The sequence below is a fragment of the Thermobia domestica genome, chromosome 14, assembly GCF_964235325.1.
Source record: "Thermobia domestica chromosome 14, izTheDome1.hap1.1, whole genome shotgun sequence".
In the NCBI taxonomy this organism is placed as follows: Eukaryota; Metazoa; Arthropoda; class Insecta; order Zygentoma; family Lepismatidae; genus Thermobia; species Thermobia domestica.
Window position 1 is genome coordinate 201,991,754 of NC_137467.1, and position 20,471 is coordinate 202,012,224.

The 20,471-nt window shown below is 36.5% G+C and overlaps 1 protein-coding gene across 2 annotated transcripts; it reads right to left on the reverse strand.

The window, feature by feature from the left end:
- Window positions 1-780: 780 nt before the first annotated feature.
- Window positions 781-17,994, reverse strand: LOC145670538 (uncharacterized). 2 transcript variants are annotated; one of them, XM_081739337.1, is made up of 7 exons: window positions 15,982-17,073; window positions 12,337-12,585; window positions 10,111-10,248; window positions 9,060-9,262; window positions 7,124-7,283; window positions 5,612-5,730; window positions 781-2,975 (listed from the first exon to the last, which is right to left on the reverse strand). In XM_081739337.1, exons 1-7 carry the CDS (start codon window positions 16,190-16,192, stop codon window positions 2,946-2,948), a joined length of 1,110 nt encoding a protein of 369 aa, XP_081595463.1. In that variant the 5' UTR covers window positions 16,193-17,073; the 3' UTR covers window positions 781-2,945. The 2 variants fall into 2 exon arrangements, 1 of the variants encoding a protein (XP_081595463.1); XR_014128330.1 differs by lacking the exon at window positions 781-2,975 and having other exon boundaries at window positions 9,056-9,262; window positions 15,982-17,994.
- Window positions 17,995-20,471: the final 2,477 nt, after the last annotated feature.

Consider the following 20,471-nt stretch of genomic DNA (forward strand, 5'->3'; position numbering starts at 1 on the left):
TGGACAACAAACTGACGAAGGAGTTTTGACAATTATTAACGATAAACAAAGAATTTCACATAATTTGAAACAAAATATAATTCAATTATTATTTATACTATTCAGGATATTGGGGAATTGATGGACACCAATTAAAAAGATCCAATAAAGACAAAAATGAACCTATATAGGAGTTCTTCCGTCGCTCCTGCATCTTTCTATCTCCCGAATGTATTTTTTACTCTAAAATATAATTCGTCGCTGTCGATAAAAATGTCAACCGAGAATGCTAAAATTGTCAAACATGGTGAATTTCACAAGGTTATATTTTGCTTTTATTTATTTTTTTTTTCTTTTACTTCTGCTCTCTTATTTTTGAATGCAAAGTTTCAACAATTAAACTTCTTGAACTGATCTTGGTTGAAGCAACAAATAAGTGCAAAAAATACATCAAGGAGATAAGAATTAAGACGTGTTGCCAAGCAGAGTTAAAAAATAAACCCTTTTCAATCGTGACACACATCATTCGATTTTAGATTTAAGATATACATGTTGGTAAGCTATTACTTGCTGGAATGTTTGACTGTAGAGACTAAAGTGCACAAACTGTAAATATAAATTATGAGAGATCCTGCACTTACGAACCACGAGTTCTCACCTCCACTTGAGTGGCAAATTGAACTAGCCTTATTAGAAAATAATGCATTGATTGTGCATCACTACGAGTGTTACAGAAGTTAATAATGAATTTTAAATTAAATATACGAAGGCATAAAATCTGGAAAGAACCAAAGAAAGTAATTAAAACTAAAATATCTCTTTATTCAAACAAACGCTTATTTATAAACACAAAAACAAGAGGAAATCTAAAGAAAAGTGCAAATGGTCAATATTTTCAAACTATATCACAAGAAAAATATAATTCTAAGGATCCCGCCCTTTTCTTATGGAAAATGGCTCTCGGTCAAATTATTTCTAGCTATGCGCAAACGAAAAGCCTTGAAGTGTAGATAAAAAGACTCCATGGGCACGAATTTCTAAATATTATATTTCTCGAGTTATATGGGTTTACAGTTACGTGATGTCATGGAAACCGCGTGAAATAAAACTGTAATGTGCCCATGAGTGGACTGACCATTGTCTAAGTGCTTGTAGTTCACAATACGGCCACAGACGAGGGACTGCGCAACGTCTGTGATCGCATCGTGAACTACAAGCTACTTCGACAATCCGCGTGATGCATTATTCGCGAAAATGCAGTTTCGAGGGGATCGAAAGCCAGTTAGCCAATGCCATTATGAGTTTCTGCTAGCTTTGATGTCATTGACTAACTGGCTCTGTATCCTCCGAAGTAGTTTTTTGACGAATAATGTATCACGCGGTTTTCATGACATCGCGTGACTTTAAACCCACATAACTCGAGAAATATAATTGTTAGAGATTTGTGCCCATAGAGACTTTTTACCTACACATCAAGACCTTTCGTTTGTGCATACAGGGTTTCCACTGATTTGGCAAGCACGAATTCCCTGACTTTTGCAGGTTTTCCAGGACACAATTTACAAATTTGCAGGGTTACAGATAATGTAAAAAAGCAACTTTATTTCTTCGGACCAGAGGTATACTATGCATGTACATTTATATTCGTCGTTTAAACGCCGTAACATCATTTTAAAAAATGTTAAACTACTGGCTCGTCTTGCGATGAACCAGAAGCAATTCCTGCTTAGCATTATAAAACGTTAAAAATTAGATTTGAAAGTTATAAACTCATCTTGAAATTCCCTGACTTTTTCAGGTTTTGTCAGATTTTCATGGAATTCCCTGACTTTTCAAGGACTTTTCACGAATAAGGTGAATTCCCTGACTTTTCCCGGTTTTCCAGGTGGGTGGGAACAGTGGCACAGTTAGAAATAATAAACTGACCGAGATCCATTTTCCATAAGAAAAGGGCAGGGCCCTTTACGACTGAAAAAATAATACAAGATTGACGGGTGTAGAATGTGCATATGCATGCATATGCCTATCTGGCTGTGCTACGGTAAAGTCGGAAAAACAAATTGTATCTTAAATATATATCACGCAGCATTGTTTAAAATACCAGTGCTTTCCATTTGTTTTAAGAACGTATAATGCTTTTTGTAATTTCCTGTGTAATGCCAAAATTCAAAACTATAGTCCAAATGTTAAAAACGATGTTCAGAGTAGTGTATGAACGCGAGAAAGAGAAATAACCCCACACGAAATTGAATAATTTTAAGATTTAGTATTAACCGGAATTAAACATAATTTTAAGCAAACGTCGAGACAAAAGTAGATCTAAACCAATGGTACATGTCATCTGTAGTGAAACATGTCGAAATCTGCATGTTAAACATATGGAATGTAGAAAAAAACGCGTTAGGACAACGCTGTTCGAATCACTCTGTATATAGCACGCCTCTCGCTATCTTAGAAAAAAAAAAAATGCGCATTCTAGACACGTAAATCTGTACATATTGTGAGCAAAGTACATCCATCCACTATAGTATTTCAGTACAATTAAGCTATTTTTGTGTGCGTTACGCAATGATGACAACACCTTAAAGTCCAATTGTCAATAATACCTTTACATTTACATTTCATCACACATTGGAATGCATACAAAGCTGTTGCAGTCTGTAGGCAAAAGAACACATTTCTTTACATTATTCTCAACCTGAAACACTGAAAGTTTTGAAAGCTCTCTTACTTTAAATATGCCAAAATAAGACGACTTCACGATGTCACTAACACTGACATCACGTCCTGATGTACATGTGCTGTTTTCTTGTACGGAATAAAATTCCTCTTTGTCACAAACAATGGTACTGTCTGATTCATTATTCCTAGAGAGTTCAACATTTGCCTCTATATCTTCAAACTGTCGGTTGACCTCTCTCTTTATTCTTTTGTATGCAGCTGAAGATAAAACACGGTGGTGACTTTTAGGCATCTGTACTCAATAGGAGTTTTTTCTGTAAAAGAAATATAAATGCTTCTATTACACATTAACTCTAGATTTCATTAGGGATAGTTTTGCAACAAATTTCGTGCAAGACCAGTTATTTGTAATTTCTGTGTATTAGAACTTTTTCTTTAAATCATCTAAGGGAATAAAAGTTGATCCAAACAAGTTTGAAACCCACACTTAAGCCAGCAGCACTGGCAGCAAGTGCTGCAGACTCTAGAACAAATAGGATAGAATGCCGTTACACGGACGTATACGTATACGGAAAGATGGGAGTCCACATCGGGATAAAAACTAACACTTGTAAAATCTCAATCACGAAGAAATGAAAAATAATGTTAAAAAGGGTTGGCAAATTGGATAAGTGCCCTCATTTGTTACACCATGTGTCCTTTCAAATCATGGTGTCACTGGTGCTAAATCATAAGATTTTACTGGAGGTGCTGCAAAAGTTAATTTTATTAGCAATGCTGAATTTACTTGTCTAATTTTCGCAATCAAATTGTCATTTTTGTATTAGAAATGTATTGTTACAATTTTAAGCGTTGGAAAGTAGTTAGGGCTAAAATAGTATTATTAAATGTTTGTTGGACATTTCTGAAATTGCTTTACAACCTTTTAGTAATATAAGAACAGGACTGAGGTTTGTACAGTTCTATCGTGCATGGGAACTTCAGAAAAGGCTATTTTTCCTCTGCAATGATTATGAATGTAGTATTAAGAAAACATTTGTAAAGATAGTGTTTCAACACTGATTTGGTGAAACTAAGTAAAGCTCTGAGAAACTTAGACATTTAGCAAGATTAGAAGCCATTTTCTCAGGAAACAGTACATTTTTAGTTTTCAATTACAACCTGGTGCTTAAGCAGTAAAACTACTAAAAATATATTATCAAATAAACCGAATGGTGAGAATCTCTCTCTTTTTCTCTCAGAGAGAGAAAGAGAGAGAGAGACCGTCCCGGTGGTCTAGTGGTTAGCGTCGCTGACTACGGACTTAGGGTTCCCGGGTTCCATTTCCGGCGCTGCGATGGTTTCCAAGGCGTGGGTCTGGAACGGTGCCCACCCAGCATCGTAACGCAATTGGGGAGCTGTTATGAATGAAGATAGTGACGATCACAGTGAAAGCTTCGGCTCTCCTCTCCCAACCCGTCTGGTCAGCGTGGGAGCAGTAAACCAATTCCTCCCTCTGGGGAGAGGCCTCATCCAGTAGTGGATCGAATATGGCTGTGATTTATTATTATACACCGAATTAAAATTAGATGAAGGGTCTTGTTATTCTTAGGAAAATATCCCAGTACATATAAATAGTGATGACAGATACAGAGTTAATCTATCTTTCTTCTACATCCTGCATGATTGGTCACGAACACCAACAATACATTGAACTACAGAGGGCTACAGTTTGTTAGCCACAATGATCGGATGAACATTTCAAAACGGCGGCCATTTGAACTTTCGAAAAATTCATAATTTTTACAATTATGAACCGATCTGCACCATATTTGAACAAAATGTCGAGGTTAACAATATACTAGATGTATGTGAAAATCAGAACGAACCGTTAAAAAATTTTAAAATGGCGGCCGTTCAAAGAAGCAAAAAAAAAAAAAAAGCCATCTTCCCGTGAACGAGAATCGAACTAGTGACCCTTGCATTACTCAACCTATGCCTTAGACCACTTTTTTTTTTTTTTTTTTTTTTTTTACATTCACGTCGACCTTTTTTACACACTCATACCACATATACTGATTTGTGATTACCGATTACTGATTTCCGCTTAATACATTCCACAAGAACAACTACGACACTACGCAACACCCAAGCCCAAGGCGAGAATCGAACCCACCAGCCCCACAGCCAGGGGACAGCAACCGAACGCGTCTAACCACACGACCACCGAGGTTTCTCCACTCGGGAAACTGTGACGCGAGGGAAGAAGATTTTTTCTCAGTATTTGTATATTTCAATCTATCAAGAGAAGTCCGTGCAATAGGTCTCGCATCAATAAAATACATGCTAGAAAGAAATCTACCTATCCTTTGCGGCCTTGTGCCAAAAGCTGGTTTTTTTTTCTTTCTTTGAATAGGGCAGTTTTTGAAAAAAAAAAAAAAAAAAAAGATTGACATTATAAGCCAGTAAATTTGCAAAGGAAAAAATTAAGTTTCCAACATTTAAATTCTTCCCCAAAAAAGCTTCTTTATTTTAAAAAAATAATAATAAAGCAATTTATAATATCTGTTTTCTGACCTTGGGCTGACATGTAATCTAGTTGGTAAAGTGACCGACTGCCAATCGAGCGACATGTGTTCCATTCCCGGTGAGAGTACAAGGAACTTCTCAACTGAGGCTCTACGTCCTAAGGGTTTTCTTCTGCATGACTCTGGTTTCTTATACCGAAAGCTTGCTCCAATATCTTTCTGTGTATATTCGTAAGTACTCTTTTCCTATATACAAACATTTGAACAGAGAGCTTAAATGTAATGCAGCGTGAACAACCACTCTAAGCTTAGAGCCAAACGGTGAATAAAATATTAAAAATGTTACTAGTTTTAAAAATACTAGGCCAGTAACTAATTTTACTGCGCTGAGCTATGCATGTTTTACAGCCTAAAGAGTTAGAAAATATACTGCTTAAGTATACCTGACGTCTTCTTTCCCTTCCTCCGTTCCTGTCCACCGCACCTTTTAACCACCTTTGGGTAATGTGTATAATTCGGTGTGTTGTGACATTATATCCTGGGAAGTTTGCGGCGACAACATCTGGAAAATGCAGAGAATTTAATTTAGAAGTACAAAAGTGGAGCAAAAATGGCGCACTGTAAAATATTAGTATTGACTAACTAACAGTAAAAGATGATCACTTTCTAGTATTCATTTTTATTTTCGTTCTCTTTCCAGTGTGCTTTTCAGACAAAATAACACCAGAAATGCAATTGGCTAAAAGTGGTCCAAAGAACTTACCGATGACTATCAAGGAGAGATTTAATATAGGTACAATAGGTAGACGAAGCATATTTCAAAGCTTTTTTAATGCTTTTACCCATGCTGTACTTCTTGAACTCGAGAAACCAATTACTATTTTTCTCCTCGAAAATGTCCCTGAAAGGGAACTAAAGCTAAAGTAAAATCTCGAAAATACTGCAGGATATTTTCATCAATGCTCACAAAACTATGTTAGGTACAAGTTCGTTGGAGAAGAAAATCGGACAAGGAGAAGAGGGTAAAAAAAAAAAAAAAAAAAAAAAAGAAACTATGGGCAAACATGCGGAAAAAAGAAAAAATATTAAAAACGATTTAAATGGATTTTTTTTTATATCATAAGAGGTTTATCATGAGGTCTACTGTTCGAAGAACCTTTATAGTAGTTATTTTATGTCTTATGTGAAAACACACAAACAAACTTTCATCCATGTATTCTAATAAAGGGTATCCGAAAACACAACGTACAAGAAAGAGAATTGGTACCAATCTACAGGTATTGTGTTAGGAAATGCAATGCACCTTTTCTGGAAATAATTTATATATTGCCAACCACTAACTCTTCATTCAACATCAAAAAGTAATTTTTCATGGCCTAAACCAGTAATAAACCATTCTCCCGAACTTTCTTGTATATTCAGAGAATTCCCATTTTTCCCCGACTGTAAACACTATCATGGGTAAGCTCGCTTGCCATCAGACAGTGACACGCAGTGTTGACCTTATAGTTGCTAGCAGCTGGCATTGAAGCAGGCTTCTAAGCTCATTCCGTTACACGGGTTACTATTACTAGTATTAAGGTTCTTCGAAAAGTAGACCTCGTGATAAACCTTTGAAAGTGTCGTTCAGATTCATCAAAATCCATTGTTCGAGCAACTCCGTTTCATTTATTGCCTTCATCTTGTCCGATCCCCCCCCCCTTCCCAACCAATATCCCGGAATCTTCAATTTATATTTGCACATTTATAAGGCTCTTATAACAGAAAACAATCCATTAAAGTAGTTATTAATAAAAATGCTCGTTTTTCTATAGTTTTACCCCTCTACAGGGAGCAGAAGCTAGTTAAAAATCTCTTTTTTACCTTCCATCAACAGTAGGACCTGCTAACAGACACAAGACGTAATTAATACTAAAATGTGACAATAGTTTAAGATTTTTTTTTTTTTTGCTTACCTCGAAGAATTTCAGCCAACAAAGATTTTCCAAAGGAAAACTTGGCGTTACTGCCAGTTATGTTAACTCTCAGAGCTGCTTCGTCTGTCATCAATTTCCTCAGAGCATTTCTTGCACACTGTTCCACATTTTCTCCACCCACTGCGGTCAGCAACCGAATCTGAAACACAAGCGAACAACATTTTTGTGTAAGTATTCAAACTGGTAAGGTACAGATCAACTTTCTGAACTTTCTGACTTATGTTAGAGAAAGGTTATAAACACAAATTTAACTCAGAAAGTAGCCGAGAAACACATTAATTTTTTTAATCCTAGAACAAGGAAGACTCATTGAGGACTTAATGTATCAATTCCAAATCCTTAATAACTAAATAGACTGTGCAAACGCAAAAAAAAAAAAAAAAAAAAAAAAAAAAAAAAAAAAAAAAGTTTTAACTCTATAAACGAGATATGCAAATAATGACTTTTTACTTGCAAAAATCTGGAACAAAAATATTAATGAAGTTTCGTATTTGAGGAATGTGTACTTCTTACAGTGGAATCAGCTACGCAAGTGCAACGCTAGAAATTTCGTACCTGTTTCTAAACAAATTCTGGAGGGAGCTAATAACTGCGGTGCTTACTTCGTTAAAAAAAATTAATATATACATAAAATAATACGTCTTTTGGCACAGGGCCGCTAAGGACAGGTAGATTTTATAAAGAGCCGTCATTTCGAAATTATCAAACGGATCGTTCTGATTTTCACATACAACTAATATATTGTAATCATCAACATTTTGATCAAATTTGGTGCCAATCGGTTCATAGCTGTAGATATTTTGAAATTTTTAAAAGTTCGAATGGGCCGCCATTTTGAAATTTTTCATCCGATCATTCTGGATAACGAACTCATCCGACCTATTAATACAATCAATTCTTGTGTTAAGTTTGGTTTCAATTCGTTAAAAATTACGGCAGCTAAAGCGTTCACAAGAATCGTTATATAGCCTCTATCTATATACATTTGGACTGAGGGTAAGTTAGTGCCAGGGGGGTCATGATCGGAGAAAATATATAGAAATTCTTCGGAATTTCTGACATGAGGATCTCTGCAATAAGCAGATTTTTAAAACTCCACCTAAAATATTAAACACCTAACATGCAAAGAAATAACTGAATCCGAAACTATTGTTGTATCTACATGTTGCATCCTGAATATTGAGAAATAAAATAGAAAGTATATTATATTTACGCGCGTATAATGGAACGGGTGCTACTGGAAAAAAATGTTAGAATTTGAAAACAATACGTAACACTCCAACTCAGAGCGGGTGATAATATACCAATCACTACTCACCTCAATGTTAAAAAAAGAGATAAAAAATAAAATTTAAAAAAAAAAGTTTTTTTCTAGTGCCTGCAATACATGCACGGAGCACCGGAGTTTTCGCTTACGGTATCATTGACGTACTACGTATTAAATAAAAATATAAAGGTAACTACTGATAGCAATGTAAAAACTAAAGAAAAGCACTTTCGGCTGTTTGCCATTGTCATCATCTGTTGAAAACGGATATATAAGTAAAACGACTTCGTACGTTTTAAAACCACGCTGAAGGTTAAAAAAACACGAAGAGAATTAAGGATATTATACTGTGGTGATCTCAAGTGGATTAAATCTCTAAGTAATTTTTCCTCTCCAGCGTGTTTTAACCATTCATTAACGCTTTTCCTATGTATCTTTCTTAAATAGATAACCGATGATGACTGTGTCAAAGAGCAGAAAGTTTTTTTTTTAATGTAATCACAAGTTGGCTTTATGCGTAATACGTTCAGTGGCCGTCTAGGCAAAAAAATCCGGTGCTTCGTGCATGTATGGTACGCACTAGATGAGAATAAGGATAATTGCAAACTGAATATGCACATTATTAAAAAGAAAAACTCACTCACTCACCAAATCGTTCCGTTTGTTTTCATCCTCACATTGTGATTCTACAGATTGTAAATCTTCCACAGTTTTACACGGTAAAATGTTCCATTCAGCAAAGGTAGGACTCACGGTATGAGTTTGTGCAGTTAGTTTTAGTAATAGTGTATTATTGGATTCACAGACTTTTCTAAGAACCTCTAAGCTTTGAAGTATTTTCTTCAGGTAAACTGAAACCAAAAAGGAAATATTCAAAAAGTTTTCAGGAAAGGAAAACCACTGAGAAGGTACAAACGACTGTATAAAACTTCACCCTGTTTTAGGTAGATTTCGAAAGACCACATTCCTAACCATGTTACGACTTCGGAAAAGTCTCTTCATGACTTTTCATTTCACGCTCTCTAGACCTCAAAACAGTTCTTAGTTAAAAAAAAGTTTATATATATATATAGTTATTAACTAATTTGTCGTGCACCGTTGTTCTGCCTGTAATGCTCTCGTAGATAAGAGAGGATTACATGGATTATCATGCAATAGCAGCACAGGTAGACAATCACAGCACTCGAACGTGAATGATATCATTTTGAGAGCTCTCATCTCCGCAGGTGTTCCATCAGTACGAGAACCAAATACCACAACGCATTAAAAAATTAAAATTTGGCTTAACAAGTATATACAAACATTTCAACATAAATGCCCGATACGGTTTCGAGTAAATCAGGTATCCAATATATAAAGATGCGCCTTTGATTTATTAAACTGCAAACTTAAAAATTCGTATTTGACAATGTGGATAAGGTTTACACTTCAATTCCATTGAGCATATTATCTATGCGGCAGGGTTTGATATGCATACCACTGAACCTCTTCCGACCAACCATGGTAGATTATGGGAGCCTGGGCAGCAAATATGAAATTCTAAACAAATGAGAAGCTCCGGTAGAAGGAGCGCAATTATGATGACCAACTTAGAGGAAATTTTGAGCTCTGTTAATTTAAATTGAGAGAACACAATATTGGAAGGAAGTTAACATTTAGCAAAAGTGCTAGGAACACAAAAATAAATAATCTTTCATACCTGATTCTCCTGGTGAAAGTGCACCGGATGTGTGACTGCTTTTAACACTCGGTGTTGTATCACCTTCGCTACTTGGAGTATTCTGATCATGACTGTTGACGCGAGTGGAGCATGAAGCCACAGCATTACAGCGAGAATCTGTTAAAAAAAAAAAAGTTCTGACACCAGAATTTAAAGTGACACAAATGCTGCTACCGCGGTCCACTAATTTTCATATCTGTTAATCTCTCCTCATCTAAGCCAACATATTACAATTGTATAGCTTTTTGCTAAATACAAAATGTCGAATCAAAACAACATATACCGAAACATAGAACAATAAATTGCATAGTAACACACACCAAATTAATTAAAAATTTTCACAGAATTATTATCGCCGAGCCTAAGAAGTAGAATATAAAAGAATCTGAAGTTCTCACTCCAAAATCTGAAAGAATAAATAAATAAATTTTAAAAAATGGAACCAACTTTGCAAAAAAAAAAAGTATAACTAACAAAGTTTCCAAAATACTTTCTTTCTATTTGAGTGTATAGCTTCGGACTTGATATACAAACTGTAAAAATATGACATATCTGCTGGAGGTAGAACAATGTAGAACTTTCGTTGAAATACAATGCATCTCGATAATCCGACATAATATCCAAACTACTTTTTAGCCCGTATTCAAGCGATCTGTTTCAAATTGTGTAGTGCACGACTAGATAGCCGTAGAAGCCTACTCTTCCAATTTGATGGATATCGGTTGAACAGCAACTGAGAAAAGGGCTGAAAACTCTTTCGGCATCCATTCTCAATATATTAAGTCTTTGCGTCTCCTGTAAAATTTAAATGTTACTTATGCTCATTTTTCAAAGTATGGTTGCTCAATTTTTCCATCATAGGTAACTAACTTGCTGTTATAGCTATGAAATTCTATTTTTAAACAATATTTTCAAAAATGCAATGTATCTTTTTCTGCTCTAAGACCCCCAATTAAAACAAATTCGAACTACAGACCAGTCACACCTCAATCGGAGTAGAGCTTTCGGATGGTTTGTAGTTCAACGACCTATCACCCTGACTGGAATTAGGATATTCATTGACTTACAATGTCGGAATGTTAAATTACTTTTTTTTTTTTCAGCAAGTAAAGGATTTCATATGTAGAGGTCCAGAGTACATTTTCAAGCAAATATATTTTCGAATAAAATATAAATCATACTTGCATGTTGTGCGCGTGACTCCGGCCTCGAAGCACGATGACATTACTGAACGCAGTGTTTCTGAAAACAACACAGTCTGCTTTTCTGTGCCGAAGTATTACGCAAACCTTCACCATATCAATTGAATGGGTGAGATGTAAAATGAGTTCATTCCATTTGAACTTTTTAAAATACTAAAAATAAAGTGTTCCCGATGAATGAGTGGAAACACTCGTCGCCTTATAATGAAGGGTCTTGGGTTCGATTCCCAGTGAAGATACAAGTCAGTATCCACAGAAAATTTCTTCCCGATTTTCCAGAATGTGCTGATCATCCTCGTTGATGAATCCCATGTTAAACCACAGGTCCCGTCCGTAGGACGTCATCATCGCATTGAAGGCAATGACAAACAAGCATAGGTTCGTCTTGCTCAGACCTGCCTCCGGGCAGATCATTATATCATCATCGCTAAAAAGAAAAGTTTTGTGGTCACACTATACTAATTTATGACGAATTTGCTGTCTGCTAATATTTCGTAGATTGAATAGTTTATAAGCAACCACATTCATTGTTGAACAGTAAAGTTAAGTTTAGCCATAAAACGGTTTAGAGGAGATAATTTTATTTCTAAACCAGATTCATATAGAACATTTTCCTTTTGCATCTCAACCATGCAGTTATGAACTAACGATGCAATTCAAAAGACAGAAATAAAAATGATGTCCAGTACTCATCTAAATATGGCCTTAAAAACATGAAAATTATTTTACCAGACAATGGATCGAAACGGAACCTTTGGGCTTATATGCCAACTGCGCCACCGAGTCGACTCTCTTCACCGCCACAAAGCTTCCACTCTTTACGTCAGTGTTAGGTGCTAGTTATCTTAGGACCGCTGGAAAGTACTATAACTCATAGTTATACTGGACCGTGACTGAATAAATATTGTATTAAATGTTGCTATAATTTTGTCATAAAACATAGACTGAAAAATGAAAGTCGAAACCAGCAAGCACACAATATAAAAGAATCAGTTGAACCAACCTGTAGCAACTTTAAACACATTTGGAGATGGTACTATTTCTGTGTCATCACTTGCAAGTTCTCTGTTAACTGCTCCACAAGCATGATCCGATTCATTTGATTCTTCTGATTCATCTTCACAATATATGCGCCGCTTAACGGTTTTTCTTTTCGATCTACGTTGGGGCCCTGGTTCTTCATCCGCTGTTGTTGCTATATCTGAGGTATAAGAGCAAAGTTCCTCTTTGGATCTTACTTTCAGGTAGTCCTCTGCAAGAAATCAATTTGGGCTGTTTTATAAATCTTCCTGTGTATTTATATAGTTCAAAAATAGCAGCAATTGAAATGATACAATGTTATTAGTTCAATGCAATTTATATTTACTGTGTAATTTCAATTTCTAAAAGTACGAAACCTTATTCTATTGGTTACATTTTATGAAATGCATTTTAAAATGTTGAGTGCATTGTCATTTCATTCAGAGCCAATCTACAGTGATTCTCTACAAGGTCTTCTGTGTTTCCGAAAAAATTCTGTAGTATTGGATGGGCAGACAATTCAGACGTTATTTCCAAGCCCCGAATTTGTTTTACAAGAAAAGTGTTGCAGCCTGTTGACGAAAAAAAACAAGTACCATAGATTTTATGCTGAAAATAGGATCGGCCATAACAATATGCATATTAGTGAATTCCTCGTGAAGAATAAAATTCATTGCGCTCACTCACGGACGTGTACGGGCAACCATGTCCGAAACAAGTTCTCATCGTAACACGTGTGCAGATTTTGGATTTATCCGTAAAAATGTTGTCAGATAAGAATTATTTCAGCTTTGACAAACGCAATTCATAGCAGCGAAATCCGGACAGCAAGTCTCTGGAATACCCACATGAGGATCAGAAATAACAATATACAGATTAATTAATTCCCTGTGAAGAATAAAATTGATTGCACTCACTCCTGGAAAACCATGGCTGACTACTGGCGAGTTCACCGTGTCATGTGTAAATCAAAATGTTGCATTCTTGTCGGAATTTAGATCCTATCACGGACATGGTAGTCCGGACATGTCCAGACGCAATTGTGATGGGCATTACGCTTCACAATCAAATTAAAATTGGTATGAGTTTAACGTCCCTTTTTCGCAGCGAGAGTCATATAATACGTGAACCTACAGTTTAAAGTGGGTTTCGAACCACCATTTACGGTGAGCTCCCAGCGGGAATCCAACTCGCGACCACGTGCACTGAAGTCAATCGCGCTAAGTATCAGACTACGAGGAAACCCACTTTACAATACATCCACTGATGTATACATAACGTATGTTGAATATTAATATTCATCATCTGGACACTGTTGCCTGCTGACAATATATATTGCACTTTTCAAGGCCAATCCAGTAATATAAAAATCATTCTTGTCTGATAAGATTTTCATGGCTAAACAAAATCTGCACTCGTGTCCGAATGAGTTCCTATCTGTGTACATATGCAAGTGTAATTAAATTTCTACCAAATTTTCTATTTAGTAGACCGTCTGGTAAACTGAACCCTAATTTTTAAACCTGATGGTAATGGAAAGGAACCTACATTTTGAAAATATGGTATTTCATGCATTTTCTTCATGGTAGAACTAGAGGAGTTCTTCTAGAGTTTTACCAGGGCTCTGAGAGTTTCAAGGGGACCTTTTGGACCTGTAATTTTTACTGTTTTGTTTTGAGTTTTTTTTTTTACTTGGAAATCTTAATTTGCACCCTCCACATAACGTGTGAGTTGCCACTATTTTGTACCTTTATTAACAAATAAGATATAATTTTTTGAACGTTAAGTTTGCAGCTTAGTGTCAGCGTTTACCATCACCTATACTTTTTAACAGTCTTTGCAGTTTTAAGTAATAAATCCCATATTTCGCATTATAAGAAACTGTATTTTACGATTACTAAAGCAAACGAACCTAATTTTAACTGTTTTTAAGCTACAATTCTTACAGAACGATCCGAGGATTTTACCTGTCTCCGGATATAAGTTAAGGAAATGGCGCTAACGTATTTTTTTTAAAAATATATCGGTTATTAATGAAGATACAACATTGTGGCAGCTCACCATTATGTTGAAATTCAAAATTAAGAGTTCCAAGAAGAAAGAAAGAAAGAAGAAAAAACTCAAAACAAAACAGTAGAAATTACAGGTCCAAAAGGTAAATTTAAGCAGTTTGAACGAAGATTGCATGGACTGCAATTTTGTGACGGTGTTGCGGACCAGTAATGTAGAACATTGCCTGGGTTCACTCGAGCAGACGGCTCTACTAAAAACAAAATTTATAGGTAAAATACGATGCCAAACACTTTTCGTAAACGAAGTAGTGTGAATATAAGTAATTTCTGCCATTAGATATCATATTGAAATACATTTTGAATGGGAGTGAACATTTTCTAAGTGTAACTATTTACTGAAGCGGAAAAATACAAGAATGCGAAAAAGGTGGAAATAAACGGCGGGAATGTTCTGTTCGTGTTAGCAATGGTCATTTGCGATGAATATAATGCAAACATACTATTTTATTACAAAGAATTGTGTGAAAAACAGCACCATATTATAAAGTTTTTGCAGCGTTATGGTATGTTGAAACGTAAAATCAACTATGCAAAGTGTGGAAAAGACGAAAAAATTCAAAACAGACGAATTTCTCCTCGCAGGGGGCCATTTGTACCCTGGAAACCAGTGAAGCCGTTTTGAAAGTAAGAGTTATTTCGATTATTTAAGTGTTATTGAAGGTGAAAATTATTGCGGACATTTTATGTATTTTTCCATTCTTGTTTATGCGTATGCCCCCCGTCGCTGATGCGCCTGCTCCCTGCAGCCACCCTGCTGCGCTCCTGCACTGACTCGGTTAGATGGCATTCCTGCTTTTAGTGGCCACCTAGCACAAGTTTGTTCGTGGTTTATGCATTAGCTCCTCATTTAGTGCATGCTCTGCAAGAAGAAATCGGAAAATGCAATAAATGTGTGAAAATTTGATAGAGGCGTCTGCTCGAGTAATGCCCTTCCCTTTAAGGGTTGCTGCAACAGGAGAGCAATACACTCTCCATCCTCTCCTTTGACTCACGTTTCACTTGGTTTAGCACCTTTTTTGGAACTCTCATAGACCTTGCATACAGGAAGACACAGGTCCAATTGGTCAACGCTCCTGCGTAAAACAAGCGAACCACAATTATAACCATTTCATGAGTTTATGAGTGGTCTGCGTTCTAGAACAGCTTTAACTAACTTTTATTTGACAAGGGTGTAAAATAAACTGACCTCATATATGCACTAGTACGAATTCTATTAGTTTTCGAAGTACAAGGGCCTAAATGTGTTACGGTAATGATCTTTACACCATAAAGGAGTTCATTTTATCATTTGTAAACCAAACTTTTTAAAATTTACCTACCTAAAGCCAATAGTATGTAGCCTATATGGGGGTCGGGCATCTACACCCTCCGCCTTTATTTGATTCACAATATACAGGAAGTATGTGCATATTTTTATTTCGAGGCTATAACTTTTTTTTTTTTTTTTAGTGTCTTCAAACAATTTAGTACATTTCTAAATACCCTATTCTACGCAAAGTATACAATTTTCATCGATTTGCTCCAGCGAGTATAGCAAGTAAATTTTAAAATCTTACCATCAGTGTATTTTACTGCCACTTCGTAGGTATCCCATGTTCTCTCATCTGGTTCTTCATGGAATATAATATGTCTTTGTCGTTTTGTTCCAGCATATGGTGGCCATCTTGCAATTTCTTTTCCTTCGTGTTTAGATATCCAGCAGTTTGGTATAGTAGCTAATGTATCTTCTTCTTCATTAAATATAATACAAGAAAATAATTTGCACATCTTGCCACTTGCCCGCCACACTTGAGACCCGCATGTAAAGAACAAATGAAGTCCTCCTTCCGCATGCACGCGGCGATGTTGACGCGTTCCTTCCTCGGCGAATCGAAGAAGCGCGGACTGCAACGAAGTACACGCTGTTACGTGGTGGCACCGTCACTATGCCGCTGCTTCATATCTCTATCCGACTTGTCGGAGATCCGCCACCAGCGGCCCACTGGCGATACTCTTCGATACGTCGCTGTGGCGACGAATCGACCATTTCCCTGCCAGTGGCCCACTGGTTTTCAGCGACTCTTACGGCATGGGGATCTTACCGCTTTCCTGTGTGACAATAGTTTCGCTTTTTTCTATTAAATCCAAAAATAAGGTAAAAGCCGAAAACTAGAGTTAGCAAGAAAAGAAAATACGCCAACAAAGCAATGCACACGTTATCGTAGTCGAGTTCGACTCTTCTGGGACAGTTTACAGAGAATATGAAAATAAATTGAATTACAAGACGACAAGAACAATCTCTATTCTAGAAGTTACTGTTTAATGGATGTTATATGCAGAGAAGTTAAGGCAAAACGAATACGAAGACTGCATACAGCTGTTACCTTACCCTTGACAGGAGAAGTTAATTTCAGAACTATATTTTGAATCCCAACCGAACTAGTATCTTGCTGTTTACGAGAAACAAATTTAGAACATCCGACTTTGTTACGCATAAATTTCACTTCGCATCCACTGCTTTAAACATTTGAGACAATTCCTACATAATACGCTACACACTTTTTGATGTAAAATTTAAGAAGTATAATATTATTGTTTTCAACATTGACATTAGTGTTTTCCCATCCTGTTTCGTTCATTGATAGACCTACATCACTAACAGAACTACAGGATATATCAACACAGTGTTCTCGAGAGAAAATACTATCTTCGGTTGGGGACACTGAGTTTGTATCAATCTTCCTATTACTTGTAAATGAATTCTAATACCGACATCTCTTCGCTTTTGCTTTGCAAAGCCTTCTTGTTTGGTTTCATATTTTCTGCAGCTGCTGTTAGTCTTCTTGTTCGACCACTACTCTTTTTCCTAAGGTTGGTTTTATTAAGAGGGGTAGGCAGCCTTCGGATTAGGACGGATATTTTGAGTGGTTACTAACGTAGTGGAAGATATTACTGCAAAATATAACATAATGTAGTTTCTTGGATAGCTAATGTAAGTGAGCTTTGAGGCAGAAGCTCTGATAAACCATGGTCCATACCCTCAGATATGTCAGCAACATTTTGTGTGGTAAGGTTGTCTATAATTTTCGCTGGTGAGACGGTGCGTTTCTGTTCAACGAGGGATTTGGACGGTCATTTACTAAAGATATCAGGTATTAGTCTTCTGTAAAAGGAACACTGTTGAAAGGGTATTTTACAGTCATTTTAAATTCAGATACGATATTATATTGTGTCGTAGCACAGGGGTATATTTGTCCTATAAACTCATCAATAGAATGAGGAGAAATAGTTTTTCCTGGATTATTAATCAGCCAGTCATTGCATACCCGATTGTAATGGATCTTCAAAGGTCCATAAAGTGAAACCTCCACCAGTTGCAGTTTGTGACTGCAATTCGGAGAAAATGTTCATAACAGCCATTGTGGTAAGCATTCTCTACCACAATGATGTTTACGTGGTTTTCGTAATATTCGAGGAGCAATATGATTGGATTTTCTTTCGAATATTTTGAAATTTGTTTAATGTGTTCTAAACAAACACTAAATATCTGAGCTTGAGCTCCTCCGTGGCTAAACGGTTAGCGTACGCGCCTGTGGCGCGGAAGACCCGAGTTCGATTCCCGGCGGGAGCTCATGTCGTTCGGATTCCACGTTAATCAGTAGGTCCACGTCTCATATAGCCTCGCTGCTGAACGGGACGTAAAATTCAAAATCAATCAATCAATCAACCAAATATCTCAGCAATCATCCGTCCAGTGATCCTTGTTAATGTCAAGCTATGAGGTTGTATTTTCTTCAGGAAGAAATTCTTGTACCCTACTCTCCAATATAGAAAAACTGGAGGGATGCTATTCCTAACTGCATTAAAGGTACATAGCACTGTCACTTGTTCAGCACGTTTCGCTCAAGTTACCTGTCCGACTTGTTTCTGTCCTCGTGAAGCTATCACATGTGGCGTTGTGTATACCGTACTAAATCCAGTTTGATCACAGTTAAAAGTAAACTTCAGAGTGAAGTTACATTTCTCATAAGCTAACTTCAAATTGTTCAAAAACTCGTCCACGTTCTACCTATTGAAGCTGGTACTTCTTGATAAACTTTTGATTCCAGAGATCGCAGTGATAATTGAGGGGGATGCTCCATAAAACCATTAAGCCAGCCATATCCCGCACTTTTGTGCACAATTTAAGATTCCGGCATATACTTCTTCAAGGCATTTTCATATGCGTAAGCCAAAGTTCGTCCGTGCCTCGTTCTAAGCACATAGTTCATCTTACTTGAGCTAAGGAGAGTTTCGCACAAAAAGATATCCTTGAAATATTACAGCATCTCTATTTGAGTCTTCCTTGTACTTTTTAATGTCTAGCAAAGGCTGATTTCGATATGTTGTGTTCTCTTGCTACCTCTCGTATACTCTTCTTTTTCTCTATTACTATCTTTACGGCTTGCAGAATATCACTGTTTGCTGTTTGTATGTAGTCTAGGTTTATCTTCTTCCACTTGCGTGGCACATTTCTGAAACAGATGTGAAAAGTACTAAGTAAATATAGCGTTAGCCAAGCGGAAACACAGGAATTATAATAAAGCTACCTAATATGTTCACACTTGTGAGTAGAAAGGAGTGGGACAGTGTCCCAATCCTCCTCAATTCATCATACCATCCTCTTTGTATACCCACTTTTACTACTGTCACTATAAAGCCACGAACTCTGGTATTAGAATCATACAAAAATGTTCTAAATATACTTTCAATACCTAATTCTCTACTCTTATATTAAATCCACTACTACCTCTTCATATTGTCAAATATTTTTATAATATACATCTCACATAATAGTTATCAGCGGTGAAGGAAAATTTGTCTTTGCTTCTAAAACCTTGTGCACGTTCAGAACCTGGTAGCAATGCTCTTCAAATGTTGCCACTATATCTGCTAGCAACCATTATGGCTTAATACAAATCACCAGAGAGAGATATCACCGTCCCACATCTCCAACTGTTCCAAACTTCACATTTTTTCCATATATTTGTGTTGGCTCTCTAATACGGAATTCTATAAAAATTTCATTATCTGGAAGTGCCAACGGGGTACATATTTGAGCAAAATTTTACTTTCAGTCTCACAGCGACTTTAGTCTTGTGATAAAGGTATAAAACAAAGAACTCTACGTTGCCTCAAGATATAAATTACCTATAAAACACCGTTTAGAAATAACATCATTAGTGAAATTATAACGTAAAAGTATGGCGCCTGTTTGTTTTAGCTAACCACCCGCTCGAGGCTTATGCCCTCCATGGGGGAAAGAGAAGTCAAGGGTACTGCGAGAGCGGGGTTAGGGATGGTCTAAGGGACTTTCAACATTTTATAATAACGTAAGTAAATAGGACATTACGGTCTTTACAATCGTAATCATAATGACGGTTGAGAAAAAAATGTACAATGAATTATAGACATCATGATGAAAGTATTTGGATTTACATTTCATCATATTGCGTTGATGAGTGAAATATCTATGAGATGAGGTGCATTTGGACGAGACAAACTACAAGATATTGTAAAATGACGGATATAGGTTATTCTTCTCCCTTGGGGCTTCTTGAAGAATTAATCAAAGGGAAAGGGAAAGTCTGTTAGTGACAAAGGAGTTATTGTGTAGAATATGATTGTATGATATTGTGCGGAGGGTGATAGAGAAGAAACCTTCTGATGAGCGGAAGATCTTGATGATTCGGAGGTAAGGAATAATGATAAATTGTAAAGAGGAGGAAGAGGTAGAATGACTGATGCTGTGAACGATATAAAAATAGATATGAGCGTTGATGGAATGGGAGAGGAGTGGATGATGAGGATTGAGCGTTCCGGACGTATTTGAGGCAAAGTTTTTCTAGATGGAACCAAATGTATGGAAAAGTCACGCTAGCATAGAGCTTTGGAGTTTGATGTGGTATAGAATTCTAAGTGTGTGATGTTCGACATCCTTAAGTTTTGATAAAAGGGGGTAGCTGCCGAGACCTTATGGTATGGCCGTAACTAAGCACTGGTTTAAGAAAGACTATATAAGTGTTTA